At 47.6% G+C, this 27,214-nt stretch overlaps 1 protein-coding gene across 3 annotated transcripts in view; it reads left to right on the forward strand.

Moving 5' to 3' along the window:
* The window catches only part of LOC142588163 (uncharacterized), a 268,768-nt gene that overhangs the window by 216,993 nt on the left and 24,561 nt on the right, over positions 1 to 27,214 (forward strand). For 2 of the 3 annotated variants that reach the window (XM_075699664.1, XM_075699665.1), the window contains exons 1-2: positions 7,732 to 9,256; positions 16,221 to 16,486. In XM_075699664.1, coding sequence (XP_075555779.1) covers positions 16,473 to 16,486 — 14 coding nt within the window. In that variant the 5' untranslated portion in view covers positions 7,732 to 9,256; positions 16,221 to 16,472. Of the gene's footprint in view, positions 1 to 7,731; positions 9,257 to 16,220; positions 16,487 to 27,214 lie in introns of those variants that run through there. The other variant, XM_075699663.1, reaches the window with a different exon arrangement.

Consider the following 27,214-nt stretch of genomic DNA (forward strand, 5'->3'; position numbering starts at 1 on the left):
TAATCAAGATTACACGTCAAAACAGTAGAAATTTAAATTTACTTCATCTCATTGCAATAGCAATTATATGGACACGCCAGTGACGTCCGCACCATCGTTGTCGGGGTGAGCGCTCTTTATCGACGGCGCATGCGCAAAACTCGTGCTGTAGGTTAGAACATTTCGAAAGATGGCGGAGTGCGTTTGGTTCATGGAGGAAGGGAAAATATGCAGGGAGCATTACGTCATGTAGCCAACCTTGGCAAGGGGACTCTCCGTGAAGCCACAGTGGTGGCCCAACACGTGACCTCTTGCGTTGTGCTCACGGAGCAAGAATCGAGATTTTCTGAGATGTTTGGTCCTTGCTGCTGTGCCTGTAGCGTTTATTCGATGCGCGCTTGTTCAGCTGCCCTGCCGCGGCTCTGCCGGCACAGCAGGAACACTGAAACCAACCGCTCACTTTGACGTGCGATCACGTGTTGGGCCACCAGGCCTCCATGAGTTTTGGCTTCAATCGTGTTGCGGTATGCTTCCTCCTATCCTCTTACTTCCTCCGTGGTTTGGTTGATAAAACAGCGAAGCGAAGTGGACGCACCGTCAAAGCTACGTCTAATTGTCTCGGTGGCGGCGCACGGACACCATTGGCTGAATAAACTTTATTGCGAGGTCATGGGGACCAGTTGTGCATTGAAGGTGCAGCCCTAAGTCCGGGGTCCCGTAGGTAGCAGCCACATCCTGGGCACGGTCCACCAGCCATTGCTAGCCAGTCGCCGTCGTATCGGTCAGCCGTTCCTCCCAAGAGGTTAGACTGGGGTTCGGAATACTAGGGACATCAGGAATATTTTGGCAAATTCAGAGCCTATCCAGTAGTGTGTGGCGGTCGTGGTAGCGAGGGAATTCAGCTGTACCACGGGAGGGGTGGAGATAGGAGTAGAAAAAAGGTGTCGGGAAATGTATTCCTCTCTAGTTGTCGCCAGCATACAGCCTGTCGGCGAGTAATGGAAGGATGAGGTGGCGGTAGTGTTGCCGAGTTGGACGTGCCTAAGAAAGTTTGGATGCGTACGAAAAAGGTTGCAGCTGTACGACGGCAGAGCAATGTCACATGCGGACTGCTAAACAGTACCTTCCCTCTGCTGTTTTAAAAATTTAGATGACGCTTGAGCTTCGCCTTTAAGAGTGGAATGCGACAGCATTCAAAGATCCCTGACGGCTTTTCATGCTTCCTGGCAACTGCAGCTTATGGAACTGTAATGTTTACCTGGAAATGCTGGCGGCAAACGTTACGCACGAAGACGAGCTTTCGTTTTTCCTGATGCGGAGGCAAGCGCCATCTTGATGGTGTTGCAAGGAACCAACCAGGTTGCGCCGCTCTGTGAATGGTAGAAACGCTGGAATAAGGGTCTGTCTGTTTGAGTTGCCGCTTAACTGGATTACGTTTTCTTGCACATTCAACTTACAGTCAGACACTATCATGAATGTAAGTTTTGTTTTGGTCGTAGTTTACAATATTTCTCACTCACGTTACTTTGAGAAATTCAATTAGTTCAGTAACGCCTTAGCTCCAAGCAGAGGACCTGTGCGGTTGTGATTCGGAATGATCCAGTGCTGGGCACGGGACGCAGGCACCGGATTTTTCGCCACACAGGACCCTTAACAGTCTCACGTTAAAATGTGCGATCTCCACGCCGGTTGTATTGCTCGATGGTGGCACCTGGTTCCTGCACCTGAGATTCAATGTGTCCGAGGGAGCCTGTCGTTACCCAGACGGTGTGGACGGGGCTACAGTAAGCACATGTCGGAGACAAACGCCGCCTCCGAGGCCTTGCCGTAGCCACGGCAACTCGCCTGCAATGCTTCGTTGAGGGACCCAAAAAGGAGAGATGTTAATTGGCGGAAATGGCCAGAAACCAGTCCGAGGGCTAACGTGTTTGAAATACCCTTAGTCCAAGCGAAGAGAGCAAGCCAGTGATGGCAATCACATGTCGAAGAATGCAGGGGTCATGGCGCTAGGGGTGAAAACTGGTGATGTGTGAAGGAGATGCGTCCGCGATCCACGAACGTCCGGACGGGGTCTTTCTGTTTAACAAACATTCCTTGCATACTAGCAAAACTGAGCATCGTTGCCTTCTTTTGCTTCCATGGCCCCGGTTTCCCTATGCGAGTGTTTTTCGGTGCATCTCCTACTCCTGTGCTCTGGGGATATTGAAACCAACCGATGCCCTAACGCTCGTAGTCAAACTTTATCCGAATATCTGGCCCTGCCGTAATAGCAATCCGCAGTTATCTACATAATAGCAACTAAGTCGTCAGCGTTTCCGGTACTTCCTCAAAGCAAAAGAAAAGAAAGAAAAAACGAGTAGTATAGAGGTGGGAAAAAGGCCTATTTTAGGCCGTCTCTTGTTTTACAGGGCAGCTGCATATGGCTGACTGATACATGCGTCTGTCCGCCCGTCTGTCGCCTGTACGCCGAAAACTCAGGCGCAACCCCGTGTGCATGCGCGCAAAAAATATAGAAAAAGAGGTGCGCGACTGGCTGCTCCAGTAATGACGTCGTTGCTCTCCGTCGCAGAAGAGAGCGTGCGCAGCAGTTTCTCTCCGGGTCCTAAATGGGACCCGGAGAGAGTCCAGCTGGGGATATTATACAATGACATACTATAACAGAGCAGTCGCTACATATTTTTGAGTATTTTATATGATCTGCTCTGTGTCTTTCTTTCCAATTTTTTTCTTTTTTACGTGACCACCTGAAATCTGTAAATATTTTTTTTTCACTCAAACGTATTTTTCTGTCTCTTGTTTCTGCCAAGTAATGGGGCCAGCACCCAGTCAAGGGGCAGCTTAACAATTTTCGTGCTTGTCCTAGCATTCTTCTGTTTTCGTACAAAAGAAATGCTGAAATATATTGACTTTACTTGACTATAGAGCGGAAGCAGACAAAAAAGAAACAAACACCTTATCGCCTTTTTCTATAGACCGTCTATACACTGCCAATAGACAAAGAAATAGAAACTTTATCGACTTTCGTGTGTAGACCATCTATAGACTTTGTATCAACAAAAGTCCAAACCTATAGAAAGCAAGGTCGTCTATAAAAAGTCTATAGAGTCTCTATAGACAGTCCGAAATCATTTTTGCAAGGGAGTAAAACGGATGCTACGTAGTCAGCAGAAAGCCTACTTGCGGTGCCAAGATGACGTAGTGGCCATGAAGTCGGGACGCTAGTGGTGACTGCAGGCTTCTTGAACAGCGTGTTCTTAGGCCGAATCACAAGCGTCCAACCTTCAGAATCAGGCGCGCATGCCAGAGAGGCAATTGCTGAAGAAGGTCGCACTGCCTTGAAGGTGGGAGCGATGAACGCTGAAGAGACGCGGGGCCACCGGGGCTACAGTAAGCAGACGTCGGGGAAAAGGCGGCCTGCGAGGCCTTGCTGCAGCCACGGCCACTCGCCTGCAGCGCTTCGCTCAGGGACCCAGAAAGGAGAGGTATTCACTTGTCGAAAATGGCCAGGATCCGTCCGAGCGCGAATGTGTTTGACATTCCCGCAGTCCATGCGATGAGGGCAAGCCAGTGTGGCAATTACATTACAAATCATGCAGGGGTCATGGTGCCAGGAGTGAGAGCTGGCGCTCTGGTAAGGAGATGCATCCGCCACCCACGAATGTCCGGATGGGGGCCTTTCAGACAGTTTAAAAAGGTGCCTTGCATACCAGGAGAGCTGACAATCGTTGCTTTCTGTTGCTCCCATGCCCACGGTATCTCTGTGCGACTGCTTTTCGGTGCTTCTTCTACTGCTTTGCTCTGGGAGTCTTGAAACCAACCTATGACCTAACGCTCGTAATCGAACGCTACCCGAATGTCTGGCCCTGCCGTGCTACTAATTCGCAGCTATCTACGTAATAGAAACTAAGTCGTCAGTGTTTCCGGTACTCAAAGCAAAAGAAAAGAAAGAAAAAAAAACGACTGATACAGATGTGTAACAAATGCCCATTTTGGACCTCCTCTTGTTTTACAGGGAAGTTGCACATGGCTAACCGATACATACGTATGTTCGCCCGGCTGTCGCCTGTACGCCGAGAACTCCAGCGCACCCACGTGTGCACGCGCGAAAAATAGTTTAGAAATAGAGGGGCACGATTGGCTTCTCCAGTTGTGACGTCGTCGCCCTCCTTCGCAGACGAGCGCGCGCGCTTCAGTTTTTCCAGGTTCCTAAATGGGCAGGCCACGCATCGTACATAATCCAAAGGCCAGACAGCTTTCGATTAGCAACACCGCAAGCAGTACGGTACACGTGCTCGTCTACGCCGTGCCGATGCAGCACGCCGGGCACAACTGGCGCGTGAAGCCGAGAGCAAGCAGCAACTACATACCGAGCGTCAGACTGCCTAGGAAGCCATCCTTTAATGAACCGTCGGGGTAAACCCAGCGATAAGCACCCGGGCCGCACATTTCAGCTTCGCTGGTTAACCCTGTGTACGGAGTGCTTGGGTGTGGTGATTTTTTAAGTTATAATACCAATCTACCTGATTTCTTCACGCTCTGTAATTGCTTGCTATATGCTCACGATATCAGAATATTTAACTGTGATTAAAGCTCGAACTGCCTTGTAGATAAACTTAGCGATGACCCTTTAACATATTACACTGGTGTAAATTAAACAGGTTAAAATTTATTAAAGCTAAAACTAAATTTGTTATCATTACAACGCATAAATGGTCATTATTTACTGCTCCTTCGATTTGTATGCCACAATATTCGGTCCAAGCTAGCGTTGACTGCATGTATTTGGATGTCATACTAGATAGAAACTTAAATTTAAAACTTAAGTCCGAATATATCCTGTTTTCTGTACGTCTGAAACAAAATAGGGCAAGATTTTTTTACACTTGTCTTGCGCATTTTCGCACACTGAGCCATTCCGGCAACCTAACAGAAAACTTCAACCGGGTCGAAAATCTTTGATGTGCTGCTAACATGTGAACATGACTTTGCTTCTAACGTTACATGCTAACCTAGCGCGTCCTAAAACTTCAAAAAAGAAAGAAAATGTTATTTATAGACTAGAAGTACGCAAACTTGGAGCCAATAAGCCTTGAGTTTGGAGCACTCATAGATATATTTAACCACTTCGATCTAAATGGAGCATGTTTGTGGCTAAAGTCGTTGAATTAACCAACAATAAATCCCGGTTCACGGAATAATTTAAATTCGCAATACACCATGGCATAATGCTAATATTAGGCGTATCATCATCATCATCTTCTTCTTCTTCTCCTTCTTCAGCCTGGTTACGCCCACAGCAGGGCAAAGGCTCCTCACATACTTCTCCAACTACCCTGGTCATGTGCTAATTGTGGGCATATTATCCCTGCGACCTTCTTAACCTCATCCGCCCAGCTAATTTTCAGACGCCCCCTGCTATGCTTCCCTTCTCTTGGAATCCAGTCCGTAACCCTTAATGACCATCCGTTATCTTCCCTCCTCATTACACGCCCAGCCCATGCCCATTTCATTCTTGATTTATGTCAATAACTCGCGTTTGTTCCCTCACCCAATCTGCTCTTTTCTTATCCCTTAACGTTATACCCATCCTTCGTCTTTCAATAGCTCGTTGCGTCGTCCTCAGTTTAAGTAGAACCCTTTTCGTAAGCCTCCAGGTTTCTGCCCCGTAGGTGACTACTGGTAAGACACAGCTATTATACACTTTTCTCTTGAGGGATAATGGCGACCTGCTGTTCATGATCTGAGAATGCCTGCCAAACGCAGCCCAGCCCATTCTTATTCTTCTGATTATTTCCGTCTCATGATCCGGATCCGCCGTCACCACCTGCCCTAAGTAGATGTATTCCATTACCACTTCCAGTGCCTCGCTACCTATTGTAAATTGCTGTTCTCTTCTGAGGCTGTTAAACGTTACTTCAGTTTTCTGCAGATTAATTTTTAGACCCACTCTTCTGCTTTGCCACTCGAGGTCAGTGAGCATGCATTGCAATTGGTCCCCTGAGTTACTAAGCAAGGCAATATCATCAGCTAATCGCAAGTTACTAAGATATTCTCCATTAACTCTTATCCCCAATTCTTCCTAATCCAGGTCTCTAAATACCTCCTGTCAACACGCTGTGAATAGCATTGGAGAGATCGTATCTCCCTACCTGACGCCTTTTGTTATTGGGATTTTGTTGCTTTCTTTATGGAGGACTACGGTGGCTGTGGAGCCGCTAGACATCTTTCAGTATTTTTACATACGGCTCGTCTACACCCTGATTCCTTAGTGCCTCAATGACTGCTGAGGTTTCGAGAGAATCAAACGCTTTCTCGTAATCAATGAAAGCTATATATGAGGGTTGGTTATATTCCGCACATCTCTCTATCAGCTGATTGATAGTGTGAATATGGTCTGTTGTTGCGTAGCCTTTACAGGATCCTGCCTGGTCCTTTGCTTGACAGAAGTCTAAGGTGTTCCTGATTCTATTTGCGATCACCTTAGTAAATAGTTTGTAGGCAACTGGCAGTAAGCTGATCGGTCTATAATTTTTCAAGTCTTTGGCGTCCCCTTTCTTATGGATTAGTATTATGTGAGCGTTCTTCCAAGATTCCATTACGCTCGAGTTCATGAGGCATAGCGTATACAGGGCGGCCAGTTTCTCTAGAACAATCCGCCCGCCATCGTTCAGCAAATCTGCTGTTACCTGATCCTCCCCAGCTACCTTCCCCCTTTGCCAAGGGTTTTTTTCTTTAGTTCTTCCGGCGTTGCTTGTGGGATATCAAATTCCTCTAGACTATTTTCTCTTTCATTATCATCGTGGGTGCCGCTGGTACTGTATAAATCTCTATAGAACCCTTCAGCCACTTGAACTATCTCATCCATATTAGTAATGATATTGCCAGCTTAGTGTCCTAAAGCATACATCTGGTTCTTGCCTATGCCTAGTTTCTTCTTCAGTGTTTTTAGGCTTCCTCCGTTCCTGAGAGCATGTTCAATTCTATCCATATTATACTTCCTTATGTCAGCCGTCTTACGCTTGTTGATAAACTTTGAAAGTTCTGCCAATTCTGTTCTAGCTGTAGGGTTAGAGGCTTTCAGACAATGGCGTTTCTTGATCAGATCTTTCGTCTCTTGCGATAGCTTACTGGTATCCTGTCTAACGGAGTTACCACCGACTTCTATTGCACACTCCTTATTCCCCACTCCGCAAAGTGCATAACGTAGCATAACGTAACGGCTGTGTTACCGTGGACACAGCAGCACCGCCGTGACTATGTCACCTGAAGTTCCGCTTCTTGTGCAGGTGTTCTACGGATGCATTTGCCTCGGATCGCTCACGGATGCTTGTTTACCCCTGATGGACAACGTCTCTACGGGTACAACGCGCCACTGCGACTGCGAACGGGTTTCAGGAACCACGCATCTTCGACATTACACCGACTGGCCGGACAGCACGTGGATGATGCGGGTGATGCCTACCTTGCTCGCGGAGTGGCGTGAACAAATGCCCATGTGATCACGTTGCCATTGAGGCAGCTCTAAAGAAGCTACGGTTTTGTACGCCTCAACCTGTTCTCATTCTTACCGACTTGAAATCCGCCCTTCAAAGGTCAGAGCACGGGTTCCCTACTGATGCCTTATGTCTAAGCTCCCTACGCTCGGTGCACAATCTCCATTTCAAAGGCTTCTCCATACGATTCCAATGGGTGCCCTCGCACATAGGTATCATAGGCAACGAGATGGCGGACAGCCTCGCCCATAGAGCGCTGTCTGGAAATTTATTGAGAAAGGTGCCTCAAGAGGACAAGAGACTCTTCAGAGAAGCGGTGTCGTGCCACTTCAGTTCTTTGTGCAGCTCACCCCACAAGCCTTGTGTGACCAAGGGTCTCAAAACAAACCAAGCCACTTTACTGCTCCGCATTCACACGGGCTCTGCTCGCACCGCTGCGTGGATGTATAAAACTGGCCTGGCGTTGTCTCCATTATGTTCAACGTGTGGTGTGTGCGGTGACATAGAACATTACCTTATGTGCTGTATTCTGTATAACGCGGAAAGGAGTGTGCTATTCGGGTCCCTCAAGAAGGCAGGAATTCCTAATGGTTCTCTACAGGACATTGTTTTCCCGCGCGAGAACCAGTTAGATAGGAAGCAGGCTTCTCGCCTTCTTTTAATTTACCTGCAGGACGCGAATTTGGCCTCCACATGGTGACCTTAGGAGTGACTATGTGTAGTTGTGTGCTCTGTGTCGGATTTATATGATTTATGTATTTTAAGTGTCGCTACGGTGGAGCGATTGCCGGCAGCCACTGCAAGGCTAATCCCACCAGTAGCCTACAACCACTGAACTCAACTCACCCGACCGACACCTTTAAAAGGGATGCCGGCTTCATTCACCAGCAGTGGACACGGCAGCACCACCATGACTATGTCACATGAAGTTCCGCTTCTATTGCTGGTGTTCTACGGATGCATTTGCCTCGGATCGCTCACGGATGATTCTTTTCCCCCTTATGGACAACGTATCTACGGGTACAGCGCGCCACTGCGACTGCGCACGGGTTTCAGGAACCACGCATCTTCGACATTAGACCGACTGGCCGACAACACGTGGGTGATGTGGGTGACGCCTTCCTTGCTCGCGGAGTGGCGTCAATAAATGCCCATGTGATGACCCGAACGACCCCTTTAAAAGGGATGTCGGCTTCATTCACCAGCAGTGGACACGGCAGCACCGCCGCGACTGTGTCACCTGAAGTTCCGCTTCTGTTGCTGGTGTTCTACGGATGCATTTGCCTCGGATCGCTCACGGATGCTTCTTTTCCCCCTTATGGACAACGTCTGATTACTTTATTAAGATATTAAGAAATTTATCATGTATCATATATTTGAATAATCCATCTAATTCCTGACCAGTCCCCGTAGTGGGTAGGAGCCACGTGCTGGAACAACAGACGTCGAAGTTACCGTTCGCACGCGCAGTCCTCGACACGCGCGGCGCCGAACGCGCCCACACCGCCGGAAAATCAGCCCGGTGTGGAGCACTGCGACGAGCTGCTGCTGCTCCTTCCAGCTCCAGTGCCGCAGGAACACGCCAAGGCCGGCATGCTGCAGCTTGGCGACCAGCACCTCGGTCTTCCAGGCCAGTCTTTCGTGGCCTAGACCAGCTGTCGACATCCGCCTCCCCTCCCCCCCCCCGGCAAAACAGCGCAGGAGCCTAGGCCCCGTGCCGCCCCGGCCGCTCCGAACCACCAGCGCCAGCGAGCGGAGGACCCGTAACAACATGGCGCATGCCGGTAAGCCCGAATATGCAAGTGCTTTGTTGCAATTGCAAGTAAAAGGGTAATAGAGACGTTTTCAGCCGCCCTTCCCCTGAGCTAGAACTCTTACAGTTGCCGTGGCGCATGGTCGACCAGTGTTTGTTGGGTTAAGAGGTCTCTGGAGATGTGACAGATGCACATTAGACTTTGTTGAAGAAAATTGCGAAGCGAAGTGGTCCCACCTTCACGGTCTGCTCAATTGGCTGTCCTGCGGGGACATGTCAGTGTTAGGCCTTCTGCTGCCCTCATGACCTTTGTGAGCACGGCAAGCTATCACCAGCGTTCCTGCCGTGCAACTGCGCGCAAATACCAGGCACGAGCCGAAGGGAGAGGAAGCATCAGGCAAAAAACGAATCCTTTCATTAGGAACTCGCAAATGGCAATGTTTTCATCTAGTCCTATTTCCTGCATCCTCAATGGCTATGCTGCCTATGACCATCAAGCCGCTGTTCGGAAGCGCATGGTAGCTGCCAAGGCGCTGTGTTGGCAATACAACTGCAGGGGACATATTCTGCGACTATCGCTTCGGCGACACCCTTCGCGTGGCGTAGGCCTCAACAAGCGAATCAGTTTATCCGATTATGCTCAACCAGTCAATAAGCGCGCGCCTAACGGCGATGCCATCGCAGAAGCGACACTATAGCCGAAATTGATCGTTGCAGAATACGTCCCCAGTGGTTCCGTGAGCTGCCTCACCGGAACATTTCTCGGCAGCGTATAGTTAAAACTCGGTTCAATAAGGAGCAGCACAGCGCTGTCATTTTTAAGTTCATTTAGTAAGCCATCCTTTATTTAGGACTCCTAATGTATTTAATCGCGATTACGGTTTTGTGGCGCTTGGAGGAATCGTACGCTCCATTGCTGCTGGAGTCTTGCTGACCACGCATCGAAAATATTGACCTTTTGATAGGCGCTCATCATTACTGGGAAATCATCGCGGGATCCACTAAGCGTACGTCTCAGCTCCAAATTGATGGCAGTGGAGACTGTATTCTGATGGACAGTCCAGGGCCAGGCCGGCCCAATGAAGTCAACAGGAGTCTGCTTCTCGGCTGCTGGCGTGATGCGTATAGAAGGGAGTTAACAAATTGACAAGGAAATGTCAGCACAGATAGTCTTTCTGGGAGCTCGAGCACATCGGTATCGACGAACATGAGCCAGTTCGTCACCAGGACGCCTTCCTTCAGCACTATAAAGAAACCATTAACTTTTAGAATGGCAGCTATAAGTTCTCGTTTACTTGGAATTCGATGGCTGACGAGCTTAGCGACAACTACGAGTGCGCAGCAAGGCGTCTTAGAGCACATACAATGCGCCTCGGGAAAGGAGATTCGTTTATTAGGGAGTACGACGCCTCCATAAGAGATTACATAGAAAAGGGCTATGCAGAGCCAGCCAGCAAGAATTACGACACGTCGGAAGGTCCGGCGTACTATGTGCCACATGAAGCAATTGTTCATCACGAAATCCAGGCGACGAAACTGAGGGTAGTATTCGATGCATCATTAAGTGCCAAAAATTGCCTCTCACTGAACAATGCTTTGGAAAGTGGCCCTAACCTACACCCAGAGCTCATTGATCTGCTGATCAATTTCCGCACTTACAACATTGCCATCGTTGCGGATATTGAAAAGGCCTTTCTCCAAATCTCCCTATCAGAGGGCGATTGGAACGCTGTGTAGTTCCTCTGGTACGCTATGACCCCAAAGAAAGGGGAAGAACTTCCAGCTGTGGTGACCTGTTGGATTACTCGAGTGCAGTTCGGTGTGACGTCGAGCCCATTTCTCTTGTCTGCAACGTTGCAACATCATCTTGAAGGCCTGCCGGAACAGTATGCTGAGACTGCGGTATCCAGCGCAAGCATTTTTACGTGGACGACCTTGTAACTGGGGTTGACAGCCTTGACAAGGGTAAAGTCTTGTGCCAGGAATAAAAATTGATATTGTCTCCAGCAGGGATGCGGCTACACAAGTGGATATTGAACGATTGTAATCTCGCAAACTTCGTAGAGAATAGAAATGTGGAACGAACGAACGCTGATGATGGATATGCTGCAGCTACAAAGGTATTGGGAGTTGGTTGGAATGCTCAGACTGACCACTTAGAATACAACCTAACTTCACTCATCGACCTCCTCTCCGCAAGCGCCGACAACAAGAGATTTGTGCTGCAGGCCTCGGCAAGAGTTTTCGACCCTTTTGGATTTATTGCTCCCACAACATTATGCGTAAAGTTAATGTCCCAGAAGTTGTGGGAGTTGGAAATTGGTTGGGACGATCCTTTGCCTGAAACATTGCAGCCTGAGTGCGACTGCTGGTGTAAGGAGCTTTCATGCATTGGAGTATCCGTTCCAAGACAGAAGTGATGATACGGAGAAAGTGGCACACATTTTCTGTGAAGCAAGCCCGAAGGCCTCTGGTGTTGTCGCATATATCGTGACCAGGTCTCCGTCCGGGCTAATAAATGTAAGCATGGTCATGGCCAAATCAAGACTGACCCCTCTGAAATGCCTCTCGCAACCCCGATTGGAGCTGATGGGAGCCCTTGTTGGCGCGCCGCTATGCCATTACGTAATTCAGACCTTGGATCTGAAGAACGTTGCTACTACCCTCTGAACTGACTCTTCCGTAGCTATGTACTGGATCAAGGGAAACGCTGCCAGATGGAAGCCTTTCGTAGGAAATCGAGTCTCAGGATTACAAGCTCTGACAGATTTCAAAGATTGCAAACACTGCCCAGATTCAGACAACCCCGCTGACCTAATCACCCGAGGCATTCTCCCATCAGCCCTGCGGGAAAGCGAGTTGTGTTGGAGAGTACCCCGTTGGCTTCAGGAGGATGACACGCATTGGCCAACAATAAGGAGCCGAGCTCGAACGTTGGGGAGTGCCAAATGAAAGAGCGAAAGGTGACGGTGATGCCCATAGTATCCTCGTCATCCATGGCAATTCTCAATGTTGAGAATTATAGTTCATTCAGCAGAGTCGTGCGAGTAACCGCGTAGGTCCGCTACTTTGTCGACAACTGCCACAACAAAGAAGGAAAGACAATCGTCCCATTAGGAGCTGAAGAAGTGATCCGCGTCGAAAGATACTGGTTGGCTAAAACTTTGAGATGCGTCCAGCGATAACCTTTCAAACCTGAATAATCGAAGACCTCTGCACAAGAGTTCCTTTTTTTACCTTTTAACCCGTACTTCGACAAAGAGAGCCTCATGCCAGTTGGTGTACGCTTGCAATTCAGTGATAACAACGAAGAGACTTAGCATCCCATCGTTCTCCCTCGCAATCACCCCCTCACGTGACTGCTCATACAGAAGGAACACTTGAGAATGCTGCACACGGGCGTACGCGAGACTCTAGCACAGCTGCGAGAATCGTGTTGAATTATCAGAGGACGTCAGGCCGTAAAGAAAGTTATAAAGCAGTGCGTCGTCTGTCCCAAAGTTGCCCTCCAGCTACGCAACCAGTAGCACCACTTCCAGCTGACAGAATATCAAAAGGAAACACGTTCGGCATCGTGGGCATCGATTTTGCAGGGCCCTTCATCGTCAACAGTCACGCGACAACAAAAGATGCTACATCGCTATTTTGACCTGTGCTGTGGCACTAGCCGTCCACCTTGAGCTCGTCAGCGACCTGTCAGCTACAGCCTTCCTCTTGGCCTTTAAACGCTTTGTGGCACATCGTGGAAGCTGCTCGACGATGTATTCGGACAACGCGCTCACATTCAAACATGCAGCGTGGGATCTAAAGGCCATATTCGCGCTTTTGCAACTCGAGGAGTTGCAGTCATACTTCGCTGGAAACCAGATCAGATGGAAGTTTATTGTATAACGGGCAGCTTTCTGGGGCGGATTCTGGAAGTAGATGGTATGATCTGTGAAAATAGCGTTGCGAAAGGTGTTAGGTCGGAGCAGCTTGAGTTTCGAACAACTGACCACCGTTCTTTATGAGATGGAGACCTGTGATCAACTCACGCACTTTGACTTTCATATATGATGATGCTCAAGAGCCAGAGCTACTGTCACCGGCGCACCTTCTTGTCGGAAGAAAGTTGACAACCCTTCCTCAACATCTGCTGCCGGACGAAATTCCTGGCGGTGGAATGCATCTCTCACGACGCTGGAAGTACCGAACTGTCGTGGTCGATGGTTTCTGGAGACGGTGGCGGAAAGAGTACTTATTGGAGCTTAGATCGACACATATGTGCCGACCAACGACATCGAGCTTTGCTGCTTCTGAGGGAAGACCGCTTGAAACGCCACATGTGCAAGACCGCCAGAATTAAGGAAACATTTAAGGATAGAGACGGCAGGGTGTGGTCCCGCAAATTGTTATTAAGTGAGGGAACAGACGTGAACCGACCGTTACAGCTGCTGTATCCCTTAGAGATTGGGGAGCAATGAGCTCGATAACAGTTTGCTCATCCGGGGGAGACGCCAAAGAATCCCCGCACTGGGGGCCGCCGACGATGTGGCGAGGAGGACTGCCCCACCTAAAACGGCACTGTTGAGATTACTGTGGCAGAAGCGCTGGACACTTGACACCCCTCAAACTGCGTGCAAATTATTGGCGGGCGCTTACTACGAACAGCAACCGACGGTGCGATGGCGTCTTTCAAGTTTGGAGTGGTCTGCTTGCACGTGCGGGGTGCAAGAAAGCCTATTTGGCACAGTGTATGGCGACTTTTCCTTTCTCTCTACTCTCTCTTATTTCCCGTACCTTCTAGTCAAAAATAAACGAGTCTTCTTGATGCACTCTAAGAGAACGGACGTCTGTCGTTTTTCCATCAGGTAAAAGTCCTTCGTCTTTTATTCGGCCACAGAAGGCCCCGTATGTTCTCGCTAAACTGTTGAAGTCACATTTTCTTTTTTTGATGCAAATGGGATGGCGAAGATTCTGGGAAGGTCGAGGCTAGAAAGTGCACAGCGGTCTAGTGGTGCACGGCATCTTTGCATTAAGAGGCGAGTGGAAGCAGTCGGCGTACTCTGTCCCCATCGCAGATCTCTCTCAAGAAAGGGTCTGCTCAGCGATACCATGCACAGCAGACACCCCGGAGTAGGCTTCCCTAAATTTCCCACGCACTGGTGTTTGATGCGCAGCGGCAGACGGCCCACTTTCTTTCCCCTGCTAGCCTCCCTATTGCGCGCGGATTGTGCCGCACGATCGTCAGTTCCGCTTGTGCACGGTCGCGATATACGCAGTTGGCGGTAGAGTCACTAGAAATAATTTTTTTTCCAGTGACTAAGTTGGCGGCGACGCGCAGCGCTACCGCTAACCCTCCCACCTTCCCCCCCCCCCCCCCCTCCCCGGCCGTTCGCAGGACGGAACACTGCGTGTTGGCTCTCCGCTTTCCTCTCTCCTGCGCTCAAGGTAGAGCCACTATTGACGGCTCCCCTCGCGTCGTTTCATTCGAACGGCGACGGTGTTATCGGCCTCGGAGTTTACACGGAGCGATGGCGACAGCGACGGGAAAAGTACGCCTAGATTATCCATATAATTGCTATCTCAACCAAAAGGGCGAAGATCACTGCTGCCTTGTCCATTTTACGGGGGTACTGTCTCCGCCGTGTACCAAACGGAAGCATGCTGAGGGCGATGTGACAAGTTGTGGTGAATCTCTAACATGCAATAAACTTTGCATTCGGTGACAGGGTGTTGCCGCGGCGCTTTTATTTGCGTCATGGTTCTTTGTAGTAGTGTTGTAGGGCTGTGAGTCAGGCGCCTCGTAGATGTGGAGCGCTGCCTATGGGGAACTGGGCGCTGAGGTGGTCGTCACAGTGTTGTCATTCTAGCGTCACGGTGAGATGAATGAGTCAGCTAGCGTTGTACAGGGTGCGTAGCAGGAGACGAGTACTGCGAGCCCCTGGAACTACGATCTATCAGACAAGTACAGGCCGGCAGAGGGATCCCTTCGCGCGTGGTAATGGCCTTCCGCAGGTTGTCGTAGATGCCAGCGCGCAGTGGAATATTGTATCACCAAAAGCAGGCCACCTGGAAGGTCAGGTGTTGCGTGAAGACAGTGCAGATACTGATTGCCTACGTTGATGAGGTAAATGTGACTATCTCCTGAAAGGACTACATGACATGGTTGGTCCTATAAAAGTTCTGCAGGCACGCAACCGCAAGATCGACGAATGCAACGCTTCGAAAGGTTAACGGCTTGCTGCCTTTTACCGAGAGAACGCATATGCTGGTGACGTCGAGTTGGACGGAGTATGTATTTAATGACTGAGGAAGCTGTGGCTCTGTTTAAGACTATAAATCGTTTAAAGAATGTGGAAACTATCTTTGGTGAGTTTGTGAACTCTCAAAGTGACAGGTATATACCTATAAAGTTTTTGATTCAGGTTTAATATGTTTAGAAAGCTTCCACACGTCTAACTGCGTGAACACAACAAAACAGCAGATTCTATATTTCAGTTTATGTCTGCTTGCTGATTTTGAGCAAGAAAACGCTGCTATTTAACAAGTTGTTCTTTGCGATATATACAAGTTGTCTTGAACGTACGCGTGCATTGTGGATAAGTAGCTAGCAAGACGACAGCAAATACTGATAACGCCTGCGACTGTAGATGCACAGTTACAACGTTTTCAGTAATCCCCAGCGGTGTTTGTCATTCTTCAGTAAAATCTTGGCGCGAATAAAATTCGGAGTGTTTCTTATCTCTATGTTAATGCTGTCAGCAATGCCAGCGCAATAGGTTACAAAATGTTCCGCCTATTCGTCTCCGAAGCTGATAATGCTCCTTCGGATGCAATGAGTATGTGTCAGGAAAGTGTTTGCTCAGCAACTAGATTTTATGGTTTGAAGTAAATCGTAGTGAACGATTATTATTTGAAAAAGTGCTTCAGGGCGAGACCGCATAGCCAGTGACACTCTCGAAAGTTGAAGCCTAGATTTGAGACAGTACATTATTAAATTTCGGGAAATGCAGACGGCTCCATGAGGGTTTACATCCTGCGTACCAAGCTGAGGGGAACAGTTGGTGCCGCCGCATCTCTGGTCGCAATGGCAACATCCAGCATTCCGAACACCGAACACACCTACGAACCCTGGGGCGCCGGCTTCGCACATTGGCCACCCGCACCAGAAGCTCTCATCCAGGTGGTGGAAGGCGGCCGCCATCCGGTCAGCGGCCGTTTGGTCGGCACGATGAGCTGGCAGTCCGAAGCGGAACTGCTGGCAAATGGCACAACAATGGTGAGAAATGCTTGTTATAGACGATACACACATTAACATGCATTTCATTTTATTCCATCTTCTTTCCGTGAAGACCCCCCGAGGGCGTATTACATATGGGGTGCAATCAGCTAAAAAAAACATTAATAATGCCACATGTGTTTATAAACAAAATACGTTATGAAAATTTTCAACGAATTATAATGCACAGATAATCTCTATGACATGTTGGGCATGGCCGCTCTAATCTTTAGCTGCACGTGGGAACAAGGAAGCTGAAAAAGTAACAATTCGAGTACGCGGACGAAAAACTTGACAGTTGTGGTTGGGGCGGTCTGAAGTGTCTGATGCTGGCATGGTGTAAGGTGCATGATTGAGTGATAAGCAATAGAACTTGTGACAAAGTAATAAGGTGGTTATGCGACGGCAAACTGAGAGAGGCGTTAAGGCAGATTTAGTTTACAGAGCTGAAACACTGACGTCATACGAATAAGAAGAATGTATGAAGCTTCTAGCACGATTTTTGTCTGCTGCTAGGTCATTTATGAGACTAACACGATGCTGGTTCTTTATGGCGAGTGCATTTTCTAGTTTAGATTGAACGAGTGCCTTGTAAGCAAGCAAGTTTAAGGGATTAGGGGTGAGACGAAGATGACTTTACGAAATGGCAGTGTATTGCTAGCTGATGATATCACGTTGGTTATGTGTTAATTCCACGTTATATCATTTATTACTTTTATGCCTAACAATTTGAAAGACGATACGAATTGTACGATCTCGTTTGCGATATTGCATAGAAAGTCATGAAACGCGTGTCGACGGGTAATGCAAGAAACTCGAACTTGCTAGGGTTAAGCATCTTGAGTCAGTCTTCTCACCATTGTTGGATGTGGCTAAGATCCGGTTGGAGGGCTTCTTGATCGGCAGTGTTTATTACTCGGCAGTATATAACGCAGTCGTCAGCAAACATTTGATTTGGCAAGATGCGTGCAACTGGAGATCGTTAATAAATATAAGAAACAAAAGTGGGACGAGAGCGGATCGTTGTGGGACGCCTGATCTTAAAGGAAGAGAATTGGAGGACTGGTCATTTATGATGACTGATTGAGAGCGGCTTCTTAAGAAGGCTTTGATTCACTGTAGTACGTTAGAGTATAGGTTTAACCGAGAGGGTTGTTTATTAAACGTTGATGTGGAACTTTATCAACTGCCTTATCGTAGTCCAGCGAAATAGCGTCAAGGTGAACGTTAGTGTCAAAGTCCGCAAGCAAATCATTGAGAAACGTGTCTAGTTGTGTTTCGCATGAATGCCTCTTGCGGAACCCATGCTGGGGCGGATGGAAGGAATTTTTAGGGTTTAAGAAGTCCATAGCGTGAGAGTATATAACATGTTCCATGATATTGTAAGGGACCCTAGTTAGAGATATGGTACGGTAGATAACAGTTGAATTTTTGTCACCTGATTTGTAAAGCGCAACGACCTTCCTTGTTTGCCAGTCTTTAGGAATGATGCGCCTGTGGTAAGTTACTGTAAAAAGAACAATTTAAAGTACAGTGCGGCATTAGGGATGAGAGGCCTCTTGAAGAAAAGGCCTGTTAGCTTACTCCCAGTTTTATATAAATATTTACCAAAATAATATCCAATAGAACAAGGGCAACACGGGACTTTAGTCAACCAAGGTAACCGGCTGGCTTCAGGAAGGCATACTCTGCAATTCATCCATGTAATTAATCACGTTATCGAGAAATACGCAGAGCGTAATAAGCCTCTCTATAAGGCTCTCATAGATTACGAAAAGGTATTTGATTCAGTAGAGATACCAAGAGTCATAGCGGCATTACGTATTCAAGGACTACAGAACGCTGCCTAACTACCTTGGAAAATGTATACTGTGGTTCTACAGCTACCTTAATTTTACACAAGAAATGTAAGAAGATACCTATAAAAAAAGGGGTCATATAAGGAGACAATCTCTCCAGTGCTAATCACTGCGTGCTTGGAAGAAATATTCAGGCTATTAAACTGGGAAGGCTTAGGAGTAAAGATCGACGGCGAATATCTCAGCAACCTTCGGTTTGCCGATGACATAGTTCTGTTTAGCGACAATGCAGACAAGTAACAGCAAATGATTGAGGACCTTAAAGGGACACTAAACGATACTATAAAGTGATAAAGCAATGCTCTAGAACGTCGAAGGCGTCAATATAATCACGAACAGAGCTTTAGTAACCGAGAAATTGAGGTGAATGCATGACACGATGTGAGATCCCCCTGCGACATTCCGGTACTATGGCCTGATGACGAAGGCACGCCTCATCATAATTTATGTCAGTAGTACTCAAATACTCGTATTAAAAAAATCATTTCATTAGGTTATAAGAGGGAAGAACATGCTACTTGTCTACTTCGATTCTAAGAAAAAATAACATTTTGACGTTAACCTTCAATAGTATGGGTGGTCGAAAGGTTTTGTTTTCGCTAGACTCTGCGCTGCGCGCGCTTTGGTGTTTCAGTTGTTTTGTTATCGCGTCGTGCTGCGCTGATTCTGCTGGCTCGCGAAACTTGCATTTGGAACAAACAGCGAGAATGCCACGTCCATGTGATGTCGTGGGATGCGCGAACGGTCCGCGTAACATGGCCAAGGGGAGTTGCAGCGGCGAATCCAACGTTACTTATCACTGTGTGCCAACGAGCGAACCTCTCTCATCAAAGTGGTAAAGTGCCGTACCTCTGCCGCAGCGCGTTGGCAAAGAGCCGAAAAATCGCATAGTGTGCTCGCTGCACTTTCGTGCAGAGGATTACGAGTTCAACGCCGACTTACTGCAGTCGTGTGGAGTGCCTTTCAAAGCAATGCTCTCCCGTAGCGCTGTTCCGTCGGTCTTGTCTGCATTCTCCGAAGCGCTAGAACAAATGCAGGTCGAAGACAGGGCGGTGAGCGCGGCATTTGGTTTTCACGAAGCAAAACTTACAAATGTGCGAATATGTACAGCCATGACATACAGTTGCCGCCATAGTAGTGCGCAACGATGCCGGCAGCGCAAGCCCTCAGCAGCAGGTCACGTTCATCACTGCTTAATTCGCTGAAGTCGAGCCCAGCATCGCGAGCCAATGTGTCGTTGTCAGGGTCGTTCATTGCAACGAGCGTCAAAGTTGGTTTCATAAAATAAACCACCAGCTTATAGTCGCGCGCTTTTCCTTCCGCTAGCCACCATAGTTCTGTTTTGACGCGGCTGTCGGCTCAGTCTTGGCTCTGTTTCTGGCCGCGCGTTTGTGTTTTGCGAAGAAAAGCCGTAGCGCCGTCTGTGAGCACCGTTCTACTCACCGACGGCGCAACGTCACCATGAGACTATCACGTTACCACTCCTTGATCGAAGGGTGGACGATTTGAACTGCGCTAGAGGTACGCGGACGCTTCCGAACGCATTTTCTATTCAAGTAAGTCTCTTCTTCGCATGAAACAAACGTTTAGACGTTTCTGGGATGGTATTTCAACAGTCCACGTTGACTTAAATTTAACCTTTAGTGTCCCTTTAACAGAGAAGGTGTAAGAGTGGGATTGGCGATTATTATGCAGAAGACAACGATAATGATAAATAGCCTAGCAATGGAACAAGAGTTCAGGATCGCTAATCGGCCTCTAGAGTCTGGGTGGAGTACGCTCACCTAGGTCAGTTAGTCACAGGGAACCTTGATCATGAGAAGGAAATCCACAGAATAAAAATAGGATCTATCGAATACGACCGACATTGCCAGCTCCTGACTGGAAGCTTACCATTATCATTGAAAAGGAACGTGTACAAGCCGCACATTTTACCCGTGCTGACATATGAAGCAGGTACTTGGAGACTGAAAAAGAAGTTTGAGAACAAGTTGAGGACCGTGCAAAGAGCGATGGAACGAAGATTGCTAAGGAAAACGTGAAGAAACAGAAAGAGGGCGGTTGGGATGCGCAGGTTCAGTTTAGGTAACCACTCTCGGTTAGATAACCGTTTGACCATAAGGGTTACAGAATGGCTACCAAGAGAAGGGAAACGCAATCGAGGACGACAGAAGACTAGGTGGAGCGATGAAACTAGGAAGTTCGCGGGCGTTAGTTGGAATCGATTGGCGCAGGACAGGGGTAGTTGCAGATCGCAGGGAGAGGCCTTCATCCTGCAGTCGACATAAAACAGGCCGCTGCTGATGTTTATGATGATTGATCGGTGACGTATTATTAGTAGGTGGTACCCATTAAGGCGGGTTGTTTCTGTGAGAACTGTAGAAAGTGCTATATTGATCATGTCAGCGCATTCTCTGTCGAAGACTGGTTGATCCGATGCATTAGCCAAAGCGGTTGAGGATGTTGGTGCAAGGTTGATGATGCGCCAAGATATCTTGGCGTTATCGCATAACATGCGCCCCAGGTCGCTATTAAACATTCTTTTACGTCGGTGACCGTACTCAAGTATTCCTTTTTGGCTCAGTAGTATTTTTCCTACGGCTCGAGGTTTCCCTTTAGCGTAGCAGCGCAATAAAACCACTTCTCTTTATTGTCGAGTTTTTTAGTCTCTTCGAAAACCAAGGAATAGAACGATTTTCAGGAAATGTTATTGTGGGGATAAACTTTGTGGAAGGTCCTGTATTTTATTCTTAAATATCAAGCAGTTGTCGCTAACCGATCTCTGGTTAAAACTGCCTTCGAAGATTGGGAGAAAAGTTGCTCAGTTTGTGATTAATGGCGTCGTCACTACCTTTGTCATGCATAGTGATTGTTTCCTTTCGTATTTCATGGCGCTTGGGGTGGAAGGAAAAATCTGCATGAATAAGTTTGCGGTCACTGATGGGCTCTAATTACGTAAAGGATGATAAAATGTCGCAATGCGTGTTCAGTATTAAGTCTAAAATGTTGCTGGAGTCGTCTACGATGCGTGTTGGACTGGTTGCTAGTTCATTAAGGTTAGATATCAGAGAAACATCGAGAAAATCTCTTCATTCTACGCTTATTCGTTGTGAGTGAGAATTATGCCAGTCTATTCCTGCGTAGTTGAAATCACTGAATAGAACAATATCTCCATTCGGAAATGATATGGTAAGTAGGTATAGCATGTTGGCAAGCCCATGAGAAAAATTTAGGGGTTGTTTGCGAAGGGCTATGGCATAGGCTGGTTAGAAGGGAGTGTGGTAAATTAATGCACAGAAGCCACATTAGCTCCAAGTAGTATGTGATGCGATAAAATTGTGATAAAATTGCGAATATTAGTAAATGTCACATGAAAACGAAAGAGGGCTTCTTGCTGACGTAAATGGGCGGTTATTGGCTAATTAAGGGAAAGACAATCGCTATGATATTTCTCTAACTGTCTGCGATGAGTCTGCTGTCTGCTGACAAACGTCTTTATTTGTGATCTCGTTAAGTTTTTCATAGTCGACGCAGAAGCGCAACCTACCGTCCTTGTTTTTCCCCAATACAACAGACCATTCTCAACGACTCTTAGATGGCCGAATAACTCCGTCTTCAAGCATCGTCTTCACTTGTGTTTGTATTGCCTCGCGCTCTTACGGTGCTACACGATAGGGATTCTGCCGAATCGGTCTGGAGTCGGTTTCTGTGACAATACGGTGCTTGGTGAGCAGCGTCTGCCTAAGTCGTGACGTAGTTGAGAGGCAGCCCTTGAACTCATCCATAAGCTCAATAAGATGGTTGCATTCGATGGATGATCAGGTGAGACTGACATCAACCACATGGGCAAGCATAGGCATAGTGGACGCTACGTATTCCAGCGAGAGGGAGTCTTGTATTGGGGTGAATTCTTTGAAATAAGCGACAGCCGTGCATTTAACGATGGGTCGCCGGTCCCTGCTGAAATTCGTGAGTAGCAGTTCAGCATGTCCGTCGAATACATTAATTACCGTGTTGGCGATGGAAACGCCTTGACTCAGTACCAGTGCGTCGGTGTATTCAGCGACTCTAGTCCCGCTGAGTAAGTTGTTGCAGATTGCAGGCACGAGGGAAGAGCTTCGCGGCGGAAGTGTCACGTCATTGGCTAAACGTAGCAGGGTCGCTGGTGTTCTGCGAGGTCGAAGTGGTCTGAGCTCGTAGAAAATGTAATGATGAGGTCGTACACATCAATTACTGCACCGTGCTCTCTAAAAAAATCCATCACCAATAAAATTTCTTCACAAAACTCAAATAGAATGACGAGGGTTGCGACGATGTCTGAACTGGCGATTACTATTCTGGCTGTGCATTTTCCGATCAGCGTCAACTGGCCGCCGGCAGTTCTGAGGTTTGGCCCGGTCCACGGTGTCTTCACTTTTTTTCAGTACGTCGCACAGCTTTAGACACTCATTATGGAAAAATGTGAACCAGTATCGACGAGGGCAGTCACTTGGTGGCCGCCAACGCGAACGACGAGATCGGCGCTGACGGCGTAGATTACAGAGAGTGTGGGTAGAGTTGTCGGAATCTTAAGGTTTGGGGGGGGGGGGGGAGGGTCGGTCGCTAGTGATGGGGACTCTTGAAAAGCTAGATGGTTTGCAACCGCAGCCCCGGATGTCGCCTCTAACCGCACCCAGCTTGTCGCCTCTAGGGACCTGGTGGCAGGGATGGCTGCGTTGTAGCTGTTGGCGGTGTCAGCAGCATCGAAGTAGGGGGACGTGAACGACAAAAGGTTCCGCGCTGGTTAACTTAGCGGCACCGCCTGCCAGTCGGGCGAAGAAAAGGCCTGTTGAATTTCCCACCGGACGATATGAGCGAGAGAAGCCACCGCTGGTGCCATGGGAGCAATCCAGAGCTGCCGGATCTGCTCTCGCACAACGTCTCAGATGAGTTCAAGCAGACACGTGTCGCAGCTCTCAGGTATAACTGAAGCTTTCAGCGGTGAGTTCATGCGATCATAAGGTGGCACAGCTGCTGTATTGCCCGTTCAATAGCGGTAGTCCCCTTGCTAATTACGGCCACTGTCGTCGGTGGATTTCTCACGAGTCCGGCAAACAGTTTCTCCTTCACACCGCGCAAGAGATAGCGCAACTTGTTTTCTTCCATCTCAGGGTCTGCTCTGCGGAAAAGGCGGGCAATATCTTCTGCTAACATGGAAATACTCTCATATGGTTTTTGAATACGGGATTCGAGAAGGCGCTGCGCGTTGTCTCTCCTGTGGCTACTAGTGAATGTGTCTAGCAGCTGGGTGTGGAAGGCATCACATGTGGTGAAACTCCTCTCGCGGTTCACAAACCACGTCCACGTACTGTCTTGAAGAGCCAAATAGATATTCGCGAGCTTTTGCAAGGAGCGCCCCTCAGTATAAGGCGACAAGCTTGAACTGATCCAGCCAGTCTTGACATCTTCAGAGGCGTTATCATGGAAACTTTCTGGGATCTTAGGATTATGCAGTGTCACCTGCAATGGAGTTAGTGGCCATGACAAAAGTAGTGAGACGCGTTCCGGCAGGGTCTTGCAAAGGGTTGAACTCCGGCGTCTAGCCTAGCAGGCGGCGACTGCACCGGTGAACAGGAGTTTTCACGGACGAAGGTGATTGCTCAATCGATGCATGGCTCCGCGAAGGGACGCCGAACATGAGGCAATCCTACGCAGCACCTCTACCGGTGTCACGGACTAGTAGGAGACGCGAAAGCGACGTACAGGACGTATAAAAGCACTTTGACGACGACGACGACGACGATGATGATGATGATAATGATAATGATGATGATCCTCTGTCATTGATCGCACCCACTTAGGTGGATAGGCCAAGAAACGGGCGGGAGATGGCTCAAGGTAATTCTCTTTTGAAAGCGCGAAACGCAAAGTAAAAGAAATACAACAAGAGGAGATGATGCAATAACTAGAATAGTATGCGAGCGAGGAGTCAGACTAACTAAAAGGTGAATGTTAAAACATGGTAGAATGAAGGAGAAATGGATGTTGATAAAGATTCTAGAGAAACAAATGTAAGTGAAATGAATGCAGATTTGATATCCAGAATAAGTATATAATAATTAGCAGGGCAATCGTTTTGTTTCAGTTAAATAATCAAATATTGCTGAGCCAGCATTTCTGTGACTATATCGTAGTGACGAGGCCCCAAATGATGATTAGTTAACCCTAATCCAATTTTGCAGAGTGGAGGTTCGAGTAATATCTTTCGCTGACGTGAATATTTATAAGAGCAGTCAGCGTGGCGTCGTTGTGGTCTCTGTTTTTCTACCGGCGCGCTACTTCCTGCGTTGTTGTCATGGCCTGGCACGTACCTGCGGCGACCGTGTCTCTCCCTTAAGCGAATAGATCGCGCTCTAAACGACGTATTGCCTGGCGGAATCAGGATTGTAAAAAAGCTCGCAAAAATCAACATCAGGCTTCGCGTTATCTTTGAGGCTCTCCAACAACCGAAAACTTGATAAGCTTAAACAAAATAAAGTACGAAGGCAGAACAACGCGCCGCCGTGAAGAAAGGGAAAGCTGCCAAAGATACATCTCTAGCATTAATTCATATACAGACGAATGTAAAGCCTGGAACTCATTATCTACCTCTACCTCTGCTTACCCTCTGCCATTAATAAATAGACATGAGACACACTTATTGACGAAGCTCATTCTCTTGGGGCACATTTAAGAAAAAATTTCTAGTTCACCCCACTACTCAGATACATTTCTTAGATACCGGCAACAAGCGCAGATACTGCCTCCGGATAAGGAACAAAATAGCAGTAAATCTTAGAACCGTCCATTGACCACGACAAAATTTCAGTCTGCACTAAATGGTCTTAACAAGTCTGCTCCAGGAAGCGTCATAATAATGTTTGAAATCACGAAACGCCTACGCTCTGAGACCGACAAAACACTACCGTCACTCATTTTTCCACGGTGTTCTCTGCCAGCCGCATTCCGTTTGCCAGGAAAGCAGCAATAACCATTCTAATACTGAAAGACGGCAAGGGCACTTCGGTGAACAGTTATAGTCCTAGAGACTTGACAAATTGCCTCTGTAAACTGTTTGAGAAACAGGTTGACCGTCACTTCCTTGACTTCTTTGAAAGTAACAAACGATTTCACCCGCTAGGCTGGGGTTTCCGGGAAGGTAGATCCACAACAGATCACCACGTCCGTATCGAGACGAATATTCGCGATGTCGTTGTGTCTAGGTTCATTTTCTCAGTATTTATTGATATGAAAAAGGCATATGACGCCACGTGGTGCTATCAAATTCTTCGTGACCTGGCTGAAATGGGAATCCGAAGCTTGCAGTTTGCTCAATGTCATCGAAAGTTACCATTCTAACAGCGTGTTCCATCTTAGAGGGGCTAATATGCTATCTCGTCTATTTAGGCAGGAAACGGGTGTACCACCAGTTGGCGTGTTTAGCTGCACTTTATTCGCTGTAAAAGTGAACTCGCTCCATACTGTCATATTTATACAATATTTCATTCTGTGCATGTGGATGATTTACAAAGAGGCTTCAAATGATGTAATATTTCGATCTGAAAGTGACATCTGCCACTTGGGCTCAACATATTGCCAAAGTGGGGTGACGAGAATGGCTTTAAACTAAACACGGAAAAAAAGCACATTTGTTCTCTTCTCGAAGAAGAACGGCAAATTCCGTGGCCCTGGTATTTATCTTACACGACAAGAGCTTCCTGTGAGCAATGAACATAAATATTTGGGCCTCATTCTAGACTCTAAAGTAAGATTCACCCTTCACTTGAAAAACGTGAGAGTGAAGTGCGCGAAGACATTGAATCTACTGAAGCTCTTGTCCCCCACGTCTTGCGGAAGTGACAGGTGCCTCTTCAGTGTGTATAAAAGTCCAATAAAATCACGCCTTTACTACGGAGCTAGAGTGTATAACTTAGCTACGCCTAATGCCTTGAGGATGCTAGATTCGATTCACCAATTTGGCATCCGTCTTGCTACAGGTGCTTTCAGGAGTAGTCCTGTAGAAATCCTGTACGTTAAATACACCGTATGTTCTGTACATCTCCAAAGGACATACTTAACGTTCCACTACGCCCTGAAAGTAAATCAGATACTCAGCATCCATGCCATTTTACTATTCGCGACATGTTCACTGTCAGGCTGTTACGTAACCGCCCAGCCAGTCGGCCTCCTCTGTTCCTTCGGTTGGAAGCACTCTCAGAAAAAACAGGAGTCCTTCATTTAGAGAATGTACTAATTGCTCCTGCACACCTGCTCCCACCATGGGAATGGCAGGGCATTCAATGCGACATCTTTTCTTGAAATATCAAAGCATGCGCCAGAAGCACATATGCACCCCCATTTCCGTGAATTTCTGAACAAGTACTCTTGCACAGAATACTATATAGATGCTTCCAAGTCTTTCTAAAGGTGTATCTTACACAGCTGAGGCCTACGTTATACTCTCGGATATTCAACACATAATGTTCACTAAATGTCACACACTCCTTTTAGTCTACGAAAACACAAGAACTCCGTTTTTAATGAACCGTGCAGCTTGTTCTGCTCCGCATACATATACAATCAAGTGACTGGCTTAACTGAGTACCTGACCACAAAGGTGTAAAAGGCAACGTAGCTACTGACGGAAACGCTACGTCACTAAATTTCACCTACACAGATGGAAATATCCCCGTCTACACCAGCGTCTAAAAGTCTTTTCCACTCCGCAAACTGAGGAAGTATATGAAAAAAAGGGGTACACCCCAGCATTGAATAAGCTTTAAACAGTAAAACTAAAGGCAGGGAACTCCACAAGTGAGAAAAGATCACGTTACAAGGAACTTTGTTTGTT

This window comes from Dermacentor variabilis, chromosome 7 (assembly GCF_050947875.1).
Source record: "Dermacentor variabilis isolate Ectoservices chromosome 7, ASM5094787v1, whole genome shotgun sequence".
Taxonomy (NCBI): Eukaryota; Metazoa; Arthropoda; class Arachnida; order Ixodida; family Ixodidae; genus Dermacentor; species Dermacentor variabilis.